Below are 19,163 nucleotides of genomic sequence, written 5' to 3'. Positions count from 1 at the left end.
GGTCAATTAAAATGTATATTGACCTGTTATTGGTAATTTAGTCTGTGTATTGGCCTTTATCACCCCATCTTAAGCCACTTTTTTCGCCTGTCAAGCATATCTTAGAATAATGATTTTTTGTTTTATTTTTAGTAAAAAGTAGAGGACAAAAATCTATGAAAACTATAGGAGGCTTTTTCGTTCCGCTTACAAAAAAAGCGATACTATTGATAATATACTTATTAATAGCATTTACCAAACGATGTATGTACAATTATATTCAAAAATTAAACAGAGAAGGAACAATATGACATCTATAGAAGGAAGAACAATATAATAGCTTTAAAACATCCAAAGACTTAAATTTAAAAGTAATAAAAAGCCTTAAACCATCTCTAGATTTATATTTAAAATTTTGATAGCCTTCCCTAAAATTAAGAACTAAAACGGTTCAGTGATTACCGAGTTACTAACTGACAAACAAACAAACAAAAAATATTACTACTTAAAATAATAGGATAGTATATATAAAACAAGTCTTTTTCCGATAATGTTATTGTTTTTGTAGCGAACCTACTCTATCCTAAAACAAATGTCTGTCTGTGTATCCATATGATGCATTAGATACTTAAATGGAAAATTTTGACTTTTAAGAGTCATTCTAATATTTGTTTTAAATCTTTAATTGACTTAACTATTAAAACAAAACATTTAGTAATTTTAGCCACTAATAGGACAATGGACGATAAATTGATATACTACATCCCCAATGATGATAAACAAAGTATCCACTCTTCTGTAGTTTAAAATCATTAGTTAAAAAGATTGGACATTACTAATTAGGAACCAACCAATCAAAATTTAATAAAAGTACCCTTACTTTTAGAGCCGACAAATAAGACATTGTTTTTTTTTAAAACTGTGGGTATCAGTGAAATTTTCTGTCCAGTGTCCAATCCCTCCATGATAATTACTGCTGCCTATGAACATAATTGTTCTTTGTTTGTAATATTATTATTGCATAAATAAGGTAAATAAAAATATAGAAATATTGATATCAACAGGGATCTAAAGGGATAAGATAAATTGATGCGTATCCCTAATGATGATACACAAAAATAACTCATTTGTACATTATATTTAGTGGTTGAAACGCTTGAATACTCAACTAAATTAACCAACCAATCAAAGTCAACAAAATTCTCTAAAGTTTTAAAGACAACGAATAAGAAAACGTTAATTTATATAACTTTGGAGACTAGTAGCCCAAATGTCCCCTCCCTGCCCGGATATCAATCTTTATTATTATTATTATTATTGGATATATAATTATCGGGTTTGGCTAATTTTTTTTATTAGAGTAGCTCCTCAATAATTAGGGTCTGTTTTGGGATAGCTAAACCAAAGAAGTCATTTAATTAAGGTTTTCTATCAAGAGAGAGAGAGGGGACAATGGGCTGTTTATTACACTAGTTCCCAAAGTTTTATAGTAACGTCTTCTTATTCGTTGCCCTGACAACTTTGGGGGCTTTGTGAATTTTGATTAGTTTTGCTTATAAAGTTGAGTGTTTAAATGTTACAACCACTTATTTTAATCTATGGAAGGGGAAACGTTGTATATCATCATTGGGGATGTGCATCATTTATCGGCCATTGTCTTATCCCTTTAGATACCTGCTTTGTATCCTTAACTTACAGAAAATGAGAAATAAAAACCCTGATGCCCCCCCCCCCCCCCACTCACACACATTCCCATTCCCGATGTTTTAGGGTTATGATGCATTCCTACCATAATTCATAATCAAAACTCCAATAATGGGTCGTGCAATTAAAAGGTTTGTTATCAATAATACAAAGTAGTACGATGTCTGTCTGTCTGTCTGTCCGTCCGTCTGAAGCTTAAGATCCCGGTAACCACTGAACCGATCGGATTCTACTCTTGAGGGTATATACCTATTGGTCCTGTGGTGGTTTTAAGCTATTTTCTTGGGGGGTGGGACACCCCCAACCCCCCAAAAAACAAAAAAATCCCCCCCATATTTTTTTTTTCTTTTTTTTCTTTATTTTTTTCTTTACTTTTCTTTTACTTTTTTTTGTTATTTTTTTTTACTTTTTTTCTTCTTTAATTTTTTTTTCTTTAATTTTTTTCTTTAATTTTTATAAAAAAATTTATTTTTCTTTTTTTAATTTTTAATTTTTTTTTTAATTTTAATTTTTTTTTCTTTTTAATTTTTTTTTTCTTTTTTTTGTAAAAGATTTCCTTCGTCCTTTTTTTTGCTGAAGATTTCCTTTAATTTTTATTTTGATCACCTCTTGGGGCAAAGCCACTAGAGGCCAGGGGCGAAGCCGCTAGTTTATAATATTGCATTAAAAGAATTATATTTCTATTGGCCATAAAACTGTCTATACTATGGAGCTCGCAAACCCCGATAAGGTTCTCCTTTTTTGCTTTGTCTAGGTCTAGGCAAGGTTCAAATATATTTTGGGAAAGAGTACTCCCATAAGAGAAATCACCACTAGAACAAAATGAAAGCCCCCCCCCCTGAATTTATTTTACTTTTAAAAATCTTCTATTAGAGTGCAACTAGAGGCTTTAAGGGAGTATTCGCTCTGTCTAAGAAGACAAAAAAATATTTGCCTTTAGTTATAAAACAATTTATTTATTTTTTGTTATTTTCAATGTATTTTTGTTGTACTATGTATGTAAAGCCAGCGTTAAGTTAACTGTTAAAAATATATTGATAGTGATTTTTTAAAAATATTATTAAATGCCAATTAAATGAAATCTGATTATTGGTGATTTACTGACATAAGAATCTCTTTATAGACAGTTTTGCTTTAAGAAATCTATGAAAAGTTTTTGATATTTGAATGTATTTGTTAGAGTATAAGTTATGTTGATAGCTGAAAATATAAAGCAGGGTATGATCCCTTAAATCAACTAGTGGGCCATACATAACCACCCCCACACCCTTTTTTGTAGCCCAAGAGGACGGAGCCCAATCTGTCCTACTTTTGATTCCTGTGACGTCCTAAAAATGAGGGAGATGAGAGGAGAAGTGGGAAAGAAAACCCCTAAAAAAGAGATGGATAATCCCTCAGTTTTATTACGTCACAGGAATCAAAAGTAGGACAGTTGGGCTTCGTCCCCAAGAGCTCAACTAACCTCAAAAATTATTATTAATTTGAGTATGGTAGAATTAACCTATAGACTTCAAACTTTGCATGATAATTCTTTAAGCAGCTAGGTGCAATTAAAAAAAAGTGTAGCAACTCTATAATTTTTACCAAAACCTCTGTATGTCCAGTTTAAACATAATGATTTTTAAGATGAATTATCATACACTTATTTATCGTGTAGTTGTCCTATTAAAATAATTTTTAAAAAGGTGATTTCCATGAAAATTAGGCAGTATGAATCTCATTAACTGTTGTGCTTTGCTTCTATGGATGTTGTCATTCTTGTACATTGGTTAAAAAGTTTGGAACCAACCAATCAAAAAGTACTAGACGGTTGAAACTTTTTTAGTTATTCTGCTTGTAATTTAAAGGATATTTGTTATGTATAAAGCCTATAAACAAATACACCATTAAGTATGGATGCTATCATATTATACAATTACATAACATAGAAAAATGTATGTAGAATTTAAACCCCATGCGTTATATTTGTTATTATCATAGAAAATCTATAAAGTATATATTCTTTGACTATAGTCTAAAATACTGATATCTTGATAGACAAAAATACCTTATGTTTATTCTATATGATATATTTATTCTATGGTTATTGTCTACTATAAATATATCTTTGATAGACAAAAATACCAAATGTTTATTCTATATGAGATTTATTCTTTGCTTTTTATCTTATAAGCTGATATAAACAAAAATACCCAATGTATAATCTATATAACAAAGATTCAATGGTATATACAAAAATACCTAATGTATAATCTATATAACAAAGATTCAATGGTATATACAAAAATACCGAATGTATATTCTATATAATATTTATCATAAGCTGCCTATTGTCTAATATGCTGATATCTAGATAGACAAAAAGATTAAGTAATCTTTACTAAATAACACAAAAACAACATGAACAATTAGTGGCGCAGCTACTCTACAACTAAAGAATGTTTGTCTGCTTGTCTTACAAAATCAAAGTTGTTCATTTTCAAATTATTTTTATTAGGGGTTTGAAAAAAAAAATCTTACATTCAGCTTTTCTTAAATTTTGATTGTTTGGTTAAAACCTGCGGTATCCAAACTTTTCATGCTATAATTTTAACCTATAAAAAATATGTAATTTTATTTAACATCATTGGGTGCATACATTAATTTAGTTTCTATTGTCTTATCCATTAAATTCTCTGCTCATAAACCAATTTTAAAATAAATTCTAATTATTTTATTTGAAATTAAGTGACGTTTTTTCATTTTTATACTTTTCTCAAACGTGTTTGTGTGTGTGAGTGTGTGTGAGAGTCTGTGTGTGTGTATGTGTGTGTATATGCTTTTATAGGGTTTCTGTCCTTACACATATAACACACAGAAAAAACTAGCATATTCTTTTTCTTAAGATATTTAAATAAATTTTAAATATAAGTACAAATAAAATGTTTACAAAACAAATTTTTAGTTTGAGACGCTGCGACGATGCTGTATTCTAAATGATTATTGCGGTACTAATGTGCCGATTTTCAATTTTTACGATTACTGCATAAGAATCGACTGCTCTCTTTTTATGTTTTATGTTATTGCTGAGCTGCTTATAGACAGAACTTTAAATAATTTTTTTGTGTTTTGTACCAGAATTCTTCAATAGCCTGTCATTGCTATGATTCTTATAAAAATAATAGTCCTTGTTTATTGATGTGTTACAATTTATTGTTATTTTTTTCAGGTGCCCACTAATATTCCTTGATGAGTAATCCATTAGGTTCCAGCATTATTTTACATGGCGAAAGATGTACTTATAGTAGTAGGTAAGTTTTCTAGATTGACAGGTTTGTTGGTTGGTAGGTAGGTAAGTAGGTATGTTAGATAGGTAGGTATGTTAGTATGTAGGTAGAAATCCATTTTGTTCCAGCATTATTTTACATGGCAAAAGATGTACTTATAGTATTAGGTAAGTTTTTAGATTGATAGGTTGGTTTTTATGTTGGCAGATAGGTAAGTAGGTATGGTAGATAGGTAGGTATGATAGTAGGTAGGTAGAGAAATATTAGGTTCCAGAATTATTTTACATAGCGAAAGATGTACTTATAGTAGTAGGTAAGTTTTGTACGTAGATAGGTTGGTTTTTAGGTTGGCAGGTAGGTATGTAGGAATGGTAGATAGGTAGATTTGTAGTTAAAATAGTAGAATAGTTAGGTAAAGTGAGGATAGATTACATTATGAAACTAAATATACCCTTTCAGATTATCTGTGAATAATTCTAGGTATTTATAAATATAATCCATCTCTATAATGCTTAATAACACTTTTCTAAAAAATTATCTACTATTTAGGCCTACTAGTCCTTGGTGTCCTGGTGTTCTGTCTATGCTGTTACAAGGTAATATACCTATTTATCTATCTATCCTATTAACAACATCTCTATTTATCTTTTTATTTATATATTTATTATGTCCTATCCATCTTTTGAATATTAATCTTTTATTTTTTGCATCTGTTTTATCCATTTGTGGTAAGCCGAAGCGTTTCAGCCGCGGGTTGGCGACAGCCAGGCCCCGTCGTTGGAAGTTTGGCCTTGTTTGCAGGACTAGCTCTGTCTTGGCTGGTAACTAAACACGGAGGCCTAGGCTCACTCTAGAGGCTCCCAAGGGGGGAAGGCGCGTAGAATTCCATGGGGGCGCCTGCCTGGTCCAGGTTGCTCGGCCTCTTAGCTCCCACTCGGATGGGGACGGCTGTCATCAGTAGGGGACACATCGCTTCAGCTTCACCCTCTGGGGCCGCCACTTCCATCTGAGTGGCCGCTTCTTCTCCTGTAGGCTCGCTGCTGGCAGGCAGGGGCTCCATGTCAGCATCAGGGTTCCAGACTGCATCCCTAGGCGGTTCTGGGGCTGGCGGCGGCAGCGGTGGTTCGTTGGGTTGGTGCTGCAGGTTCTCTTCTACCGGGTCACGATCCTGGCCGCTAGGCTGTGGGGCGGCGGCTGCCGGCTGGTACACTGGAAGTTGTCCTGGTTCACCAGCTGGCAGCGCCGCAGCTCCGGCTGGCAGCTCAGTGGCGTCCTCGTCGCCGTCCAGATCGCCTTGGATGTCTGTTGGAATCTGCTGGGCAGTGACATCTCCGGTGTATTTGCGGTGATTTCCGAGATCTTGGCTGTTGGAGAGGCAGGTTTGATGACGTAATGGACGTCCATGGCTCGTCTCACTACCCTCCAAGGGCCAGTCCACCTCTTGGTAATCTTGGCTGACTTCCCTGGCACCAGACGGGGGGCCAGATACCAGACCAGGTCTCCAACTTCGTACTTGGCCGTGCCTTCGTAAGCGGCCGCGCTCCTTCAGATGGTTCCCTCCTCTCGCTGCTGGATTGCGGCGTACACGGCATGGTATCGTTGCAGGAGGGCTTGGACGTTGGCTGGGACTGAGGCATATTCAGTGTCTGGCAGCCGGAGTACCAAGTCCACCGGAAGCTTGGCCTCTCTCCCAAAGTAGGCCAGGAAAGGGGTCACGCCCGTGGATCTGCAGGCTTTGGTATTGTAGGCGAAGGCGATGGCAGGCAAGTGTGGCTCCCAGTTGTTGTCATCTCTATCCAGGAACAGCCGCATGCCTGTGTTGAGCGTCCGATGGAACCTCTCCACCCGGTTGGACTGCGGGTTGTAGGGCGGTGGATGTGTCAGACCAATCTCAAGCTTGGAGGCCAGTTCCTTGAATACCTTTCCAGTGAACTCCATCCCATTGTCGGAGTGAATCTTCAGGGGACATCCGAACGTGGCCAGGTGGCGGTGCAGTAGGGTTTCAGCCACCGTGAGAGTGCGCTTGTTGGGGATGGCGTAGAGGCTGACAAACCGGCTGAACCCATCCTGACAGGTGAGGATGTAGCGGTTCCTGGCTGGCGTCTCTGGTAGGGGCCCCACCAGGTCAATAAACAGGACTTGCTGTGGATACCCCTGTCGGGAGGGCACGTGTATTCCTAACTTCAGCCTCTCCTTGGTGACCTTCTGTACACACTCAGGGCAAGTCTGAACCATCAGGCGGACGTCACAGGACAGGTTGGGCCACCAGAAATGCATGGCGACGCGGGCAATAGTGGCGTCCATCCCAAAGTGCCCAGCCATGGGGGCTCCATGGGCCAGGAAAAACGCGTCCTGCTGGAGGGCCGAAGGCAGCAGGTATCTTGTCCTCTCCCCTGTCAGGGTCTGGTCGGTGGTGGTGAGGCAGCCATGCTCGTCGAGTCCCAGGGCTGCGAAGCGGCTGGCGTACTGCTGCTCGTTCCGTTCCTTGCCTCGTAGCTCAGCCTTAGTTGGGGCCTTTCCGTCGGCCACCCACTGGCGGACACGGAGCAGGAGGGGATCCTGGGTCTGTGCTTCTAAGACTCGAGCCGGATCCAGCCGTGCTGCGGAGGGTCTGCCAGCTGCGGGCTCCCCTAGCTGGCAAAGGGTGTGGAGGTATTCAGCCTGTTCTGCTAATTCTTCGGCGGTGGCTGTCGGCATATTATCATCCTCCCGGCGGCTGAGGGCGTCAGCATTGGTGTTCTGGGTGCCAGGACGATGGCAGACAGTGAAATCTAGGGCCGCTAGCTCCTCCTGCCAGCGGGCCACCATCCCTGTGGATGTGTTCAGTGACTTCATCTGTAGCAAGGCTGAGGAATCAGTGTTGATCTGGAAACTACGGTAGGACAAGATACCGTGAAATTTCCGAATTCCATACATGATGGCGGCCATCTCTCCCTTCCAGGACGGGTAGCAAGTTTCGGGGTCGGTTGTCTTGCGCCCCACGGCGGCAATGAGCCTCTCCTTGCCGTCCTGGCATTGGCTGAGTATGGCAGAGATGGCGCGGCTGCTGAAGTCTGTGGTGAGTTGGAACACAGCTGGTAAGTCAAACCTGGGTGGCGCTCGGATGGGAGCTTGGCGAAACTTGTCCTTGAGCTGTACCAGCTGGGCTTCCATCTCGGCTGTCCAGGTCAGTGTCTTGGCCGTTTTCTGCCGATTCATCTCGTAGGTGAGGTCGGCATACTCGGGGATGAACAAGCGGTAGTAGCCAAAGAACCCCAGGAGCGCCAGCAGGTCCTTGGGGGTGATGGGGGCCGGCCAGTCAAGGATGCGGTCAATATAATCCTCTTGCATGGCTATCCTCTCACGGCTGAGGGTGTGGCCCAGGTAGTCTACTTTGGCTCGGAACAGCTTGGTCTTGGCTGGCTTGAGGCGGATTCCTCCCCTGCGGTGGGCTTCCAAGACTTCCCGGAGCCTAGCCAGGTGGGCCCAGGTGTCTTGGTGAAAGGTCAGGACGTCATCAAGATAGGACTGGAGGTTGGCCGTTCCCAGTGGGTTAAGGACCCCTGCAATAAATCTGGAGTAGACAGATGGTGCGGTAGCTAGGCCAAAGGGCATCCTTTTCCATTGGTATAAGGGGGGTGGTGAAGGCGGTGCAGGGCCGGCTGTCCTCAGACACTCGGATGGTGTAGTACGCAGCCACCGCGTCTAGGGCACTGTAGACGCGGTGTCCCCCAGCTCGTTCTACCAGCTGCTGGATCCTGGGCAAGGGGTAGCTGTCCAGCTCAAGACACTTGTTGAGGGCCCTATAGTCGACGGCCCAGCGGGTGCTCCCGTCCTTCTTCTTGATAGGCACCAGGGGGCTGCTCCAGGCTGAGTCCGAAGGCTCTATGACTCCTTCTTGCAACCAGGTGTCCAGTTGTTTTTCCAGCTCAGCCTCCTGCCGCGGGTTCAGATCCCGAAATCTCTGGCGGATCGGCTGGGTCCCTGGCTTGAGGCGCAGCTGCAACTCTACTACATCAGTGCAGCCGGGGGTAGAGTTTGAGAAGACATCCCTGTACTCTGACAACATGGTCCAGACCTCCTTCTTGAGCAGGGGGTCCTTGCGCAGAAATTCGTTCTCCTCCATCTCAAGGGCTGCCCACAGCTGCTGCATGTCTGGGGGCTCAACAGGCTCTTGGAACGAATGGATGCGAGGGGGAGGCTTGTCGGAGACCTCCAGAATGTCGGGCTTTACCAGCTCCCCAGCCACGGGGAGGCCGGCGTTCAGCAGGAGCGGCATCTCTCCCTCATTTACCACCAGCACTCGGAACACGCTGGCGGAGCCAGGCCTGTGCGCATACAGGCCTTCTGGGATGACAAGATACTCCCCAAACCTCTGTTCTGGGGCAGATAGTTGGATGGCATCCTTGGTACGGTGTCCCACTAGCTCAACAGGGACAGCCATGACACCGCGGCCAGGCAAGACCACCCTCTTGGCTGTACGGAGTTGGAGTGATAGCACTTAGCCTGTAAGTGGCTGGCACGGGGTCAGCTTCAGCTCCGGGGGCCACTGGCCGCGATTTGACGGGCTCGGCGCCGGGAGGGGCTGAGGTGTCGGAGCCATGCGTGGCTCCGTGGGCGTTCGGCCGCGACTTGACGGGCTCGGCGCCGGGAGAGGCTGAGGCATCGGAGCCATGCGTGGCTCCGAGGGCGTCCGGCCACGACTTGACGGGCACGGCGCCGGGAGAGGCTGATTCCTGGGGGCTGGGCGTGGCTCCGAGTGCATCAGACCGCGACTTGACGGGCCTGGGCTCGGACTTGGCCGGTTGGATTGCTGGGGGCCCCAGGTAGAGGGGGCCAGGTGGACACGGCTGGCCGTTGATGAAGGTGTTGGCGGAGAAGATAGGCTCTGGAGGGCTGGAAATCTCGGGAAACGTCGTTGGCAGGTTCTCCAGAGGCACCTTGGGTACTGGGGGCACTCCCATGGCTAGCAGGTTGGTCCCCCTGTGGGCGTTCAGCGCAGCATCCACCCAGTGCGTGCCTTTCTCGACTACACGCGGCTGCTCTGGCAGTGGGCCTGGCAGAGGCCCCTCGTAACTCAGCTCTCTCTCGGCTGTCTCCCGGTCTATGGGGACGCCACGGAGTGGGATAAACTCCCCACGCACCCACAAGCAGGGGGGTTGCATGTCGAAACAGAGCCTAGTTCCGAACTCCTTGAGAAAGTACCCTCCTAGGTTCAGAGGGTGTGAGAGATTCCGTACCACAGTCACGTGGTACAGATGGAGTATAAGAGTGTGTGAGACTGCCATATATAATTCATATAATTTTCCAATTACCTGAAGGGGTTGCCCTTCCTCATTAGCAGTCAGGATTTGGGTGTTGTCTGGAACCAACATCTGCTGCACGCCCATTGCGTGCATGAGGTGTTCAGAAATGACAGCAGACCCTGGTACACGGTTGCCAGAATCTACCATGGCATCAACCTGTACATGCTGGGCAGGGTCAGGAGTAGGGAACCTCACCCTGATGTGGCAGGGGAAGTGGAGGTCCTGCCCTTGAGACAAGGGGGCCTCCCGCTCGGCTGGGGTCGGCAGAAACTTCGGCGGTGGCCGAACCGCAGCTATGGTAGTATCGCTTACCATGGTGTGTGTAGACTGCTGGTGGTGGCTTATACTCTAGCTTCGAATCACTAGAGCTTATCAATTATCACTGGGTCAACAATTTTATATTTCTTTTTATCACTTGGTTGACATTTATAAACACTTATGTGTAGTTATCACTAGGAGCTCTAGATGTGATTCTGGAAGCGATGGCAGCAGGGAATGTCCGTCCTGCAAGGGTCGATGGATGGCGGCGGCAGGGAATGTCCCGTCCTGCAGCACCGCTGGTTCGAATCCCGAAATATGGCGGCAGGGAATGGCCCTTCCTGCAGCGCCTCGGGTTCGAATCCTGGGAGGCAGCGGCAGGGAATGTCCCGTCCTGCCGTGCCTTTGGCTCAAATTCTGCTATCCGTCGCAGTGGTAGGCCTTACTTGTGTGCTGAAGCTTCGCAGCCACACATTGCCTTCTCAGGGAGACCAGCACTTAGCTGTCCGTCTCGTAGGTTTGGCCTGGGTGTCCTGGGGCTTGTCCCAGCTACACTTGCCAATCTCGACTCAGTTCTGTAGCCGTCTGAGCTAAATTATCCGATTACCGTGGCTGCGCACCTAGCGCTACTCCCACATGGTACGGAAAAACGCCATAAACTGGCGCTTTTAGCAGGCTAAATCTGCTTGCTGTAGGCCAGAGGCCTACATAATGCGTTCAAAATGATGGAAAATCGACCTAAAAAGGCCGTCTCGCGGGTCAGTTGGCTTCTCAGTTGGCAGCTGACTGTCCCCTTACTTGCAAAAGGGTCCAATCAGAGGTAGAATTGGCTAGTTTCTGTAGGGCTCGATTGAAACACGCTGACACCAAGATGTGGTAAGCTGAAGCGTTTCAGCTCACTGGTTGCGAGTTCGAATCCAACGAGCCCTAGCCTTGAAGTATTCTACCAAAACAAACTAGCAGGATTTACTCATACAGAAATTATATATTTAACTGAATACATTTACAATGGGTGGTTACTATATATATACAAATAGATTATAACAATAGGTTAGGTTTGAAGGGGGTGTGGGAGACAAGGGCGTAGCCCGCGGCGGTAGACATTCTGTGGGGGTAGCTGTGGTAAAAGGGAAGGCACCATCTCCCGGTTGTATAGTTGCCTGAGGGGCGCGGGGTTGCTAAGTGTCCGTGCCCCTCCCCTATTTAGCCAGTCCAATTTGACCGCTGCGCAACGGGGTCATCTGCGGTCATGAGGTGAATGGTGATATAATAGGATTAGTGCAGAAGGCTTGACATGATAAGCCACTGCGTAGCAACTCTGTAAACTACCCGTCCGTCTGTTGCCGTATTACCACACATTTACAATTTTGTTTATATTATTTAATCAATTCCTTTATTTCTTTTCCTTCTTCCTGTTTATTTATCTACTTAAACATTAATTTTTCTAACTTACTATTTGTCTATCTATCCATCTTTCTATTTATCCACTTATCTACTTATACTATTTGAATGTGTGTCCATCTATCTATAATCTAAAATAAAATTTGTAAACAAATCTGATGATTTAGGTAGTTAACCTACTATATCTTTCTATTTATCTATTCATTCATTTGTCTGTGTATCTATCTATCTAACCATCAATCTGACCATCTATTCATTTAGCAGCATAACTACATATAATACAAAAATAAAATATGTATACAAATGACTACTAATCTACTAATTTACTCATCAATCAATCTAACTATAATCTAAAAATAAAATCTATAAACTGTGTATGATGATTTAGGTGACTAATCTACCTAATCTATAAATTTATCTATCTGACTATAATCTAAAAATAAAATTTGTAAACTGTTTATGATGATTTAGGTGACTAATCTACTGTATTTATCCATCTATCTAACTATAATCTAAAAATAAAATTTATAAACTGTGTATGATGATTTAGGTGACTAATCTACTATATCTATTTAACTATCTAACTATAATCTAAAAATAAAATTTGTAAACTGTGTATCATGATTTAGGTGACTAATCTACTATATCTATCTATCTATCTATCTATCTATCTATCTAACTATAATCTAAAAATAAAATTTGTAAACTGTGTATGATGATTTAGGTGACTAATCTACTGTATCAGCTCTTCTCACTAGATTCACAGGTAAGTGGGGGTGGGGGGGGGTCAAGGGGGGGAAGGTTGGGGGTGAGTGATGGACATGGGTGGGGGGGGGGGGGAGACGGGGCTAAAGGTTGTCCCAAAATGAAAATAAGATTTTAAAATACCAAAAACTCTTAATCAAATAATAAGTTTATACTTTCTTATTGTGTATGTTTGTTCTGTTATTTATAATCATAAAATAAGACATGATAGAATCGTCAGATTGAGTTGAAACCTAGTCTAAATAATCCCCTTAATGGGGCATAAATGTTTAAGATCTTAGAGCTTGGATTTAAAGAAATTTACAATGTTATGATTAATTGAGCTTTGTTTTTAGAAGAAAAAATATATTTTAAGTTGTTATTATTATATATGTACATAAAAATTTGCTAAATTGCAGTTTAACCCGCTACAAAGGTATTCTTTAGAAATGAACTAAATAAAATTTTTCTCTACGCAGCAGTTTTAAAATCTATTCCGTTATCGCGTTACGTAAGAAAAATCATGTACAACAAACTTTTATAAATGTGAAGTTTTTCTATATTAAGTGTCGGTCCGTCCGTATGTACTTTAAAAGGATCATCTTTGAACATACTTTTGAAACTAATCTTTAACTCCTGCAGGAGTCAAACCTTAATCTTATAGGGCCTGATATAACCTAACTTTAAAAAGGTATAGACCCTGCAGGGTTAGGGCCAGCAGCAGTGGTTAGACATAGAAAAAAGCGCCACCATATACCTCGTCCTTATTTTCAATTTCATATTAAGGAGGGGGGGGGTTCCGTGCTCGAAGGGACTTTTGGGGAAAATTACTAATATTTTTTATATTTTTAGCCTCCAGAACCAGATCATAGTCCTATTATAGACAAACCTTTACATCCATACAGGTAGCAATTTTATACTGAGATACTTAGATATCTAATTTTCTATCTTGCTATCTAGTTATTTTATGTCTACCTTGATATCTAATTTTCTATCTAGATATCTAGTTATTTTATGTCTACCTTGATGTCGAATTTTCTATCTAGATATCTAGTTATTTTATGTCTACCTTGATATCTAATTTTCTATCTAGATATCTAGTTATTTTATGTCTACCTTGATGTCGAATTTTCTATCTAGATATCTAGTCAATTTATGTCTACCTTGATGTCGAATTTTCTATCTTGCTTTCTAGTTATTTCATGTCGAGCTATCTAATTCTAACTAGCTGTCCAAATATCCATCTCATAATTTTCTAGCTGGAAATCTGATTAATACATTGTATGTAACATTTTTGTATATATCTATAAGTTTACTCCTCACTATCTATCTATTCATTATCTTTATATTTTATTCATTTTAATTCATTATTATTCATTTATTAGACAGACTAGTTTCTCATTTATCACTTTATTTTATGCATAATGTTTTAAGTCCAAAGGACAATTCTATATTTTGTTTCAGTGGCCTGCCAAGATCTGTAAGCTTTAGCCAAGGACCTCCTCCACCCCCTCATAGAATAGAAGGTTCAAGGTATGTAGCTTTTTATCTGTCTATCTATCTATCTACATATTTATCTATCTATCTATATATCTCCAAGACTCAGCCAAGGACCTCCCACCTCCTTATAGAATGGAAGGTTCAAGGTATGTAGCTTATTATCTGTCTATCTATCTATCTATCAATCCATTTATCTATCAATTTTTCTATCTATCCATCCATCCATATCTATCTAACTATCCATTTATAAGCAAGAGCTTCTTTGTGCCCTGCCCCAGATAGCCAGAGACACACTAAATCTATCTATCTAACAATCTGTCTATATATCTATCTGTCTATCTATCTAACTATCCGTCTATCTATTTATAGGGAAGAGCTTCTTTGTACCCCAGATAGCCATAGACACACTAAATATATCTATCTATCTAACAATCAGTCTATCTATCTAACTATCCGTATATCTATCTATTTATTTATAGGGAAGAGCTACTTTGTACCCCAGATAGCCATAGACACACTAAATCTATCTATCTATCTATCTATCTATCAATCTGTCCTTCAATCTAACTAACTGACTATCTATCTATCTATTTATAGGGAAGAGCTACTTTGTACCCCAGATAGCCATAGACACACTAAATCTATCTATCTATCTATCTATCTATCAATCTGTCCTTCAATCTAACTAACTGACTATCTATCTATCTATTTATAGGGAAGAGCTACTTTGTACCCCAGATAGCCATAGACACACTAAATCTATCTATCTATCTATCTATCTATCAATCTGTCCTTCAATCTAACTAACTGACTATCTATCTATCTATTTATAGGGAAGAGCTACTTTGTACCCCAGATAGCCATAGACACACTAAATCTATCTATTTATCTATCTATCTATCAATCTGTCCTTCAATCTAACTAAATGACTATCAATCTATCTATTTATTTATAGGGAAGAGCTACTTTGTACCCCAGATAGCCATAGACACACTAAATCACCTGATTATAGGTAAATATAATCTTTCTAAATTTGTCTGTGTGTCTGTCTATATGCCTTTCTGTCTATCTTTATTTTTTTTCTATACGTGTATCTGTGTGTCTTTCAGTATATCTGTTTATCTATATGTCTGTGTGTAAGTATGTCTGTCTGTCTGTCTGTATGCTTTAAGGTTTGTATGTCTTCATGATATGTCTGTCTATACCCTAAAACTCATGTTGTCTGTTTGTCTGTCCAAAGTTACAAATTTCAGTGCTGTGAAATTACTCATGAAGAATCCAATTTGTATCTACTCCATGTTTCGTTACACTTTTATTGATTGTTCATTAATTTATCGCATCGTGTTATAGACAACTTTCCGCGGATAGTAAATGGAAAAAAAAGATTATTTCCAAATTAGTTGGCCCCAATGGTGACATACATAGACCTGGGCCAACTAGACTGATAATGATTTCCAGATTTTAATTTTATTTTTCGTGGAAAATTGTCAGTAATACGACACATAATTTTTCAGTATGGTTCTAATCTAGCGGATATTAATCTGTTTCGAAGCCATACTGAAATTGTACATATTTTCTTATGGATGTTATCATACATGTTTAATATTTCCAGACAAGAATCTGCCCCTGACTTAAGGCCGCACTCGAACCACTCTTACTCAAGATACGCAAATTATCCTTCGCAGGTAGGATCAATAAATCATTAAAGTTTCAGAATGGTAAACGTTTTTACACTAGCCTAAAAGTACGTCTTAAGAGGAGAAATGAGAGAAAAAAGATATGGATTTAGACTATTTTTATGACGTCACACATGACAATTTCAAGCGCTTCAGAGTATCTTATTATATAAAGTATTAAGGCTTTTGTAAAATACATTAAGATCTTATAACCACTGAACCGATAAAGTTCTTCATTTTAGATATCCTTCACGCTATATTTTTAGGCTATTATTTTTTAAATTTAAGTCAGGATGGTTTCCTACTATTTTACTGTCCCCAACCTCTTGAGATGGAAGGGACACAGCCGTTAAGAAACATTTATAAATAAAAAGAAATGTAAATAACCTTTGATATTTTTATACAGTAAGAATTCATGGGAAGACAGACAGACAAACAGAAAGAGACTGACAACTATAGAACTACTTCGCTTCTATGATTGTAAAAACAAGGATGACAACATCCATAAAAGCGAAGCACTGAAACGGTAGGACAAACGGACATTAACACTTGTATAGTGTCTGAACTGAATAATCAGAACATAAAAGTATAATAGTCGAAGCAAAATTGTAAGTAAATTTGATGAAAAACTGCTTAAAACAGGATAATGTTTATGGACATACTTACATTCTTAGGACTTGATTATAGAGTTGTTTCGCTTATAACATTGTTATTTGTTGTCCCAGGAATCAATATACCAAAAATCAGATTAAACGGATATTTAGATCACATAAAAATTTGTTGTTAAAAAAGTAGAAAAATCAACATGTTTAAAATGGACTTACGGACATTCTGGTAATGATTATAGAGTTGCTACGCTTTCTAAATCGTACCTAACTACTAGAGGAATCATCATGCAAAGTTTGAAATCGATAGGATAATTCTAACATGCCTAAATTAACGAATAAAAGCTATCTATCTCGGACGGACGTACGACGGACCGACCCTAATTATAGAAAAGCTTCGCTTTTAAAAATCTGTTATATACATATATTTTTGTACAATAAGACTTTATTGGTATATATATATATACAATAACACTTATTTTGTTAGTAGCAAAACTACTCTATAAGTTGGATTTTTTGTATTGTTTAATTATTAACAATAGTAACAAAATGAAAACACAAAAAGGACCAAAAAAGGCATTTTTAAGATTACCACTAATAACTTTGTTTAATTCAATTATAATAAAGTTGCTAACCTTAATAGCCATCCTGGGATCTAAGTTAAGCTTCCCTTTAATGGAGGACTAGTAATCTTAATGGACGAATTAAAAAATACATAATAGGACATATAAAAGAAGCTTCGCTCCTATTAAACTTAATGATCCTTGTTAACTTGATGTAATTATCGATAACCTGTCATAAGAAATCTAAATCTCTCCGCTAAACAAACAAGAAATATTATGGCCATAAGTCGCGCAGCAATAAGAAACCAGTACAGTTAAAGATTGTATAACTGAATCAAAGGAACAAAATATATAATAATGAGATGTTAAACATGTTACAACAATTTTTTTTTATTTTCATACCTTAGTTATAAAGTAGCTGCGTTCTTTAAAAAAAAAATTGGAATAATTTTGAAGTAAAAACCAAAAAAACAAGGATGACAACATCCATAAAAGCGAAGCACTGAAACGGTAGTACAAACGGACATGAGCACTTATATAGTGTCAGAACTGAATAATCAGAATATAAATGTATAAAAGTTGAAGCAAAATTGTAAGTAAATTTGTTGAAAAATTGCTTTATACAGGATAATGTTTATGGACATACTTACATATTTAGGACTTGATTATAGAGTTGCTTATAACATTATACTTTGTTGTCCTAAGAATCAATATACCAAAAATCAGATCAATCGGATGATTAGATCACATAAAAATTTGTTGTTAAAAAAGTATAAAAAAAACATGTTTAAAATGGACGTACGGACATTTTGGTAATGATTATAGAGTTGCTACGCTTTCTAAATCGTACCTAACTACTAAAGGAATCACCATACAAAATTTGAAATCGATAGGACAATTCTAACATGCCTAAATTAACGAAAAAAGCTATCCGTTACGGACGGACGGACGGACCGACCCTAATTATAGAAAAGCTTCGCTTTTAAAAATAAAGAATGAAAACAAATTTAAAGAAAAACACACAAACAAAATATAATTCAAACCGATTAATTTACTTTAAATATTGCGAATTTACTTTTTAAAACCTAATATTGGTAAGGTTTAGACTATTTAATTATATGTATGTTATAAGATAAATATTTTTAAGGAGAATTTGGTCGACAGGCGAGGTTCAACGGAATATCAGGTTAGATAGATTTATAGATAAATAGATGGACAGACAGACAGACATACATACAGACAGACACAAGGACAGTCAGCTATACATAAAGATATAAAACAGAAAAAGAGATAGATAAGTAAATAGATATAAATACCTCTTAATAAATAGATTTATAGACAGTGAATAGATGCTAATGAAAACAAGCAAAGTTTAAAGCAGCTAGGACAACTCTATCAATGTTTAGGTTAAATCAACACCGCGGTGTTCCAGACATTCTGCACTCAGATTTGCTGAAACTAGAAAGGTAACAGGGATCTGATGGGATGAATGGAAGAATATTTGATAGACATACCACAAAAAAACTGGGAATATTCCCTTTCGTAGCATCGCCTCATAAGGGGCGATTCGTCGTATTTTTAAAATGGCTTTTTATAGGTTATTTTAGGTTAGGTTAGGTTATATTGGGTTAGGTGATTGCCCCACAGGGTTAGTTCATTGGCCCCGCAGGGGCTAGAAATAGGAGAAAAACTACTGTGAAAAATACGAATTATCGCCCTATAAGGTGCGATGTTACGAAAGGGACTATACCCAAAAAACCTTCTGAAGATTATAATTATTATTGAAAAAATTTGAAAACTATCGGTTTTGGAACCAACCAATCAAATATTTGGTTCCAGGACAAACGCAGGAGTCCCAAACGTCGGAGTGGACAAACGCAGGAGTGTTAAAATTGTAATTTTATTATGTATTTCTGTACAGATTAGGTTAGGTTAAGATATGAATGAACAAATAAGCCTCCCGCAGGGATTAAGCATTTAAAAAACCTATAAGATGGTCTAAAATAGGTTAGGTTAGGTTAAGTGTCCACTCCGACGTTTGTCCACTCCGACGTTTGTCCACTCCGACGTTTGTCCACTCCGACGTTTGTCCACTCCGACGTTTGTCCACTCCGACGTTTGGGACTCCAGCGTTTGTCGTAGGACCATATATTTTTGCCAACTTATAAGAAATATGGAATCA

At 39.4% G+C, this 19,163-nt stretch overlaps 1 protein-coding gene across 1 annotated transcript in view; it reads left to right on the top strand.

Moving 5' to 3' along the window:
• LOC145324520 (uncharacterized) overlaps positions 1–19,163 on the top strand; it is a 41,289-nt gene that overhangs the window by 11,736 nt on the left and 10,390 nt on the right. Inside the window, exons 4-12 of the mRNA XM_080167104.1 lie at positions 4,892–4,973; positions 5,499–5,545; positions 12,618–12,659; positions 13,490–13,542; positions 14,102–14,170; positions 15,093–15,149; positions 15,750–15,822; positions 18,129–18,167; positions 18,388–18,447. Coding sequence (XP_080023230.1) covers positions 4,946–4,973; positions 5,499–5,545; positions 12,618–12,659; positions 13,490–13,542; positions 14,102–14,170; positions 15,093–15,149; positions 15,750–15,822; positions 18,129–18,167; positions 18,388–18,447 — 468 coding nt within the window. The 5' untranslated portion in view covers positions 4,892–4,945. The remainder of the gene's footprint in view (positions 1–4,891; positions 4,974–5,498; positions 5,546–12,617; positions 12,660–13,489; positions 13,543–14,101; positions 14,171–15,092; positions 15,150–15,749; positions 15,823–18,128; positions 18,168–18,387; positions 18,448–19,163) is intronic.

This window comes from Acartia tonsa, chromosome 7, assembly GCF_053477335.1.
Source record: "Acartia tonsa isolate MP-2025a chromosome 7, ASM5347733v1, whole genome shotgun sequence".
Classification (NCBI taxonomy): Eukaryota; Metazoa; Arthropoda; class Copepoda; order Calanoida; family Acartiidae; genus Acartia; species Acartia tonsa.
The sequence above is the reverse complement of the archived record's forward strand: the minus strand, read 5'-3'. Positions and strand labels throughout refer to the sequence as shown.